At 45.6% G+C, this 2,332-nt stretch overlaps 1 protein-coding gene across 1 annotated transcript; it reads left to right on the forward strand.

Moving 5' to 3' along the window:
* Window positions 1-514: 514 nt before the first annotated feature.
* H310_14807 (hypothetical protein) lies at window positions 515-1,456 on the forward strand (the record flags this gene model as incomplete). Its single annotated transcript, XM_008882738.1, has 2 exons — window positions 515-757; window positions 911-1,456. 2 exons carry the CDS (start codon window positions 515-517, stop codon window positions 1,454-1,456), a joined length of 789 nt encoding a protein of 262 aa, XP_008880960.1.
* Window positions 1,457-2,332: the final 876 nt, after the last annotated feature.

A 2,332-nucleotide genomic window follows, 5' to 3' on the forward strand; every position in this document is an offset into this window, starting at 1 on the left:
CCCGGCAGAATACGGTAGTGGAGGTTGAATTACAACTGAATTCGTCAGTATTCTTCCCTAACCAGCCATTCCCTATCGCCCGAGACGGTCAGATGACGGACGGTGCGGCAAAAGTATACAGTAAGCGAAATATGTATACGTACATTGAAATCTTCAGTATTTCGTGATTAATGTAAGATAAAAATGCTCCAAGACTTCGGAGATAGTTTCCTATGAAGGGTATACCTCCAAGAACAATGACTACTACCTCTGCTTGGTAACAATTGCAAACAATTCGAAAATGCTAATTGTTCATATCCAGGATATGGCAACGCGGCTGAGCGACGGCAAGTCCAGGCTGCCGAGCCGACGTATCATTCCGAATGAACAACACAGGGCGACGTAAAACCTACACAATCAGTGAGATCGAGCAGCGGATTAAGGCAACACCTTTGACTCAGCGTCCGACGTATCGTGCATTGTCAACAGCCATTGGAGTCTAGACTTGGACCATTTGGAACTACATCAAGCACAAATGGGTAACACGTCGATCAAATGGACAAAACCGAAGCTCAAACCTGAGCACTTGCTTCAGCGCTTGGACTTTTGCTCAAATCTTCTTCAGGACTACAGTAAGAGCAATTACACTGAGTTGTTTAATGTAGTCCATATTGATGAGAAATGGTTTTACATCACGAAACTGCGCCACCGCTTTTACCTCTGGACCGATGAAGACAACCCGCCTAGACATGTCCAATCCAAGAGCCACATCACCAAGGTGATGTTTTTGGTTGTTGTTGCTTAACCACGTAGCGGCTGGGACGGCAAGGTTGGATGTTGGCCGTTTGTTTCAAGAATGCCTGCCCAACGATCAAGTGTCAATCGACCCGCAGGCACAATCGTCACCGCCGCCGTCAATGTAACAAGACAGGTCTATCGATCGTTCTTGGTTGACAAAGTACTCCCAGCGATCAAGGCCAAGTGGTGCTGGTTGACAAACGACAACGATGGCGTGGTCTACCTTCAACAAAACAATGCCCGTGTCCACGTGACCTTCGATGGCCCACAAGTTCTGAGTGCTGCTGAGCACTCTGAGCTCTCGATTCGCGTCCGGAACCAGCCTCCCCAAAGCCCAGACCTGAATGTTTTGGATCTGGGATTTTTCAACTCAATCCAAGCGCGTCAGCAAACGATGGAGTACAGGACCATCGTCGAGCTCGTTCTGGCTGTGCAAACTTCCTTTAGTGCATTGTCGACTGCGAAGTTGGAGAAGACCTTTGGCAAGTTGGATCGAGTTATGCGTGCAATTGTCGAGGCAAAGGGCGGTAATACGTACAAGATCCCGCGGAGTAAGGAAAGGGGTAAAGATCAGATCGACGAAGACGTCATGGCGAGCTTGCAATTGATGAAACTTCGTGTAGAAGAGGAAAGTAAGTTGGATGAGTTGTGTGATTTTGTAAACACCATTGCCGTTTAGTTCTTTTAAACAGATTCTTTGTGGTAAATTATGTATGCCTTTGAATATTCGCCTGCAATTGTTGCGAACCAGAGGTAGTACAATACAATACAGCTAGTGGGCTTGATTTTGCCAACATATGGAGGATGATTGAATTGACCCGGTTTGATGCATCTGAATTATATACGTGCACTGCGCTATAAACTTTCTATATGCTAAAACACATTCAAAATTGAAACAAATTAGTGCGGGGAATTGGTAAATTACAGTAAACCCCGGCAAAAGCCGTCACTCCCAAAAACGCCGAAACCTCTATAATATGATATGTTTAACAGGATTCTACCACCTCAATACTTCAATACCAAACATGTCATACTTTTTGACCGATTGCAGTGCAGATACAAAAGCAAATGTGATTGGTCAACGTTTTGAAAGTTCAACCTCGTTTCTTTGCATTCCATACGAAAGCAGAGTATCATACTGCCTGTCATGCCTAGCTGTCACAAGTCGTACATCATTGGCGAGATGCGAAAGCTTCTCGCATTCGTTCGACGAACTGAACATCAGTTACCGCTCTTTTGTCAACGAAACAGCATCCCAAGAAGCACGTGAATTGGGTGACGTGACAGGTCGAAGCTGTCGCACGCAATCACGCCAGCGGAAGACTCTAGGTGGACAAGGCCTACATATACATGCCATAATCCCGTTCAAGCGCAAGCTAGGCAGCTTCATGAAGGACATACGACGCGATGAGCACGATCTGACCTCAATGCACATAATTACGTTCACAAAGACATATTTTGCGACTTGGCTTGAAGACTACTACAAAGCAGCAAAAAAAGATATGTACTGATCTCCCCCCACTTCGAAACGGAGCACAATATGCATATTACACAG

Source organism: Aphanomyces invadans, assembly GCF_000520115.1.
Source record: "Aphanomyces invadans strain NJM9701 unplaced genomic scaffold supercont1.91, whole genome shotgun sequence".
Taxonomy (NCBI): Eukaryota; Oomycota; class Saprolegniomycetes; order Saprolegniales; family Verrucalvaceae; genus Aphanomyces; species Aphanomyces invadans.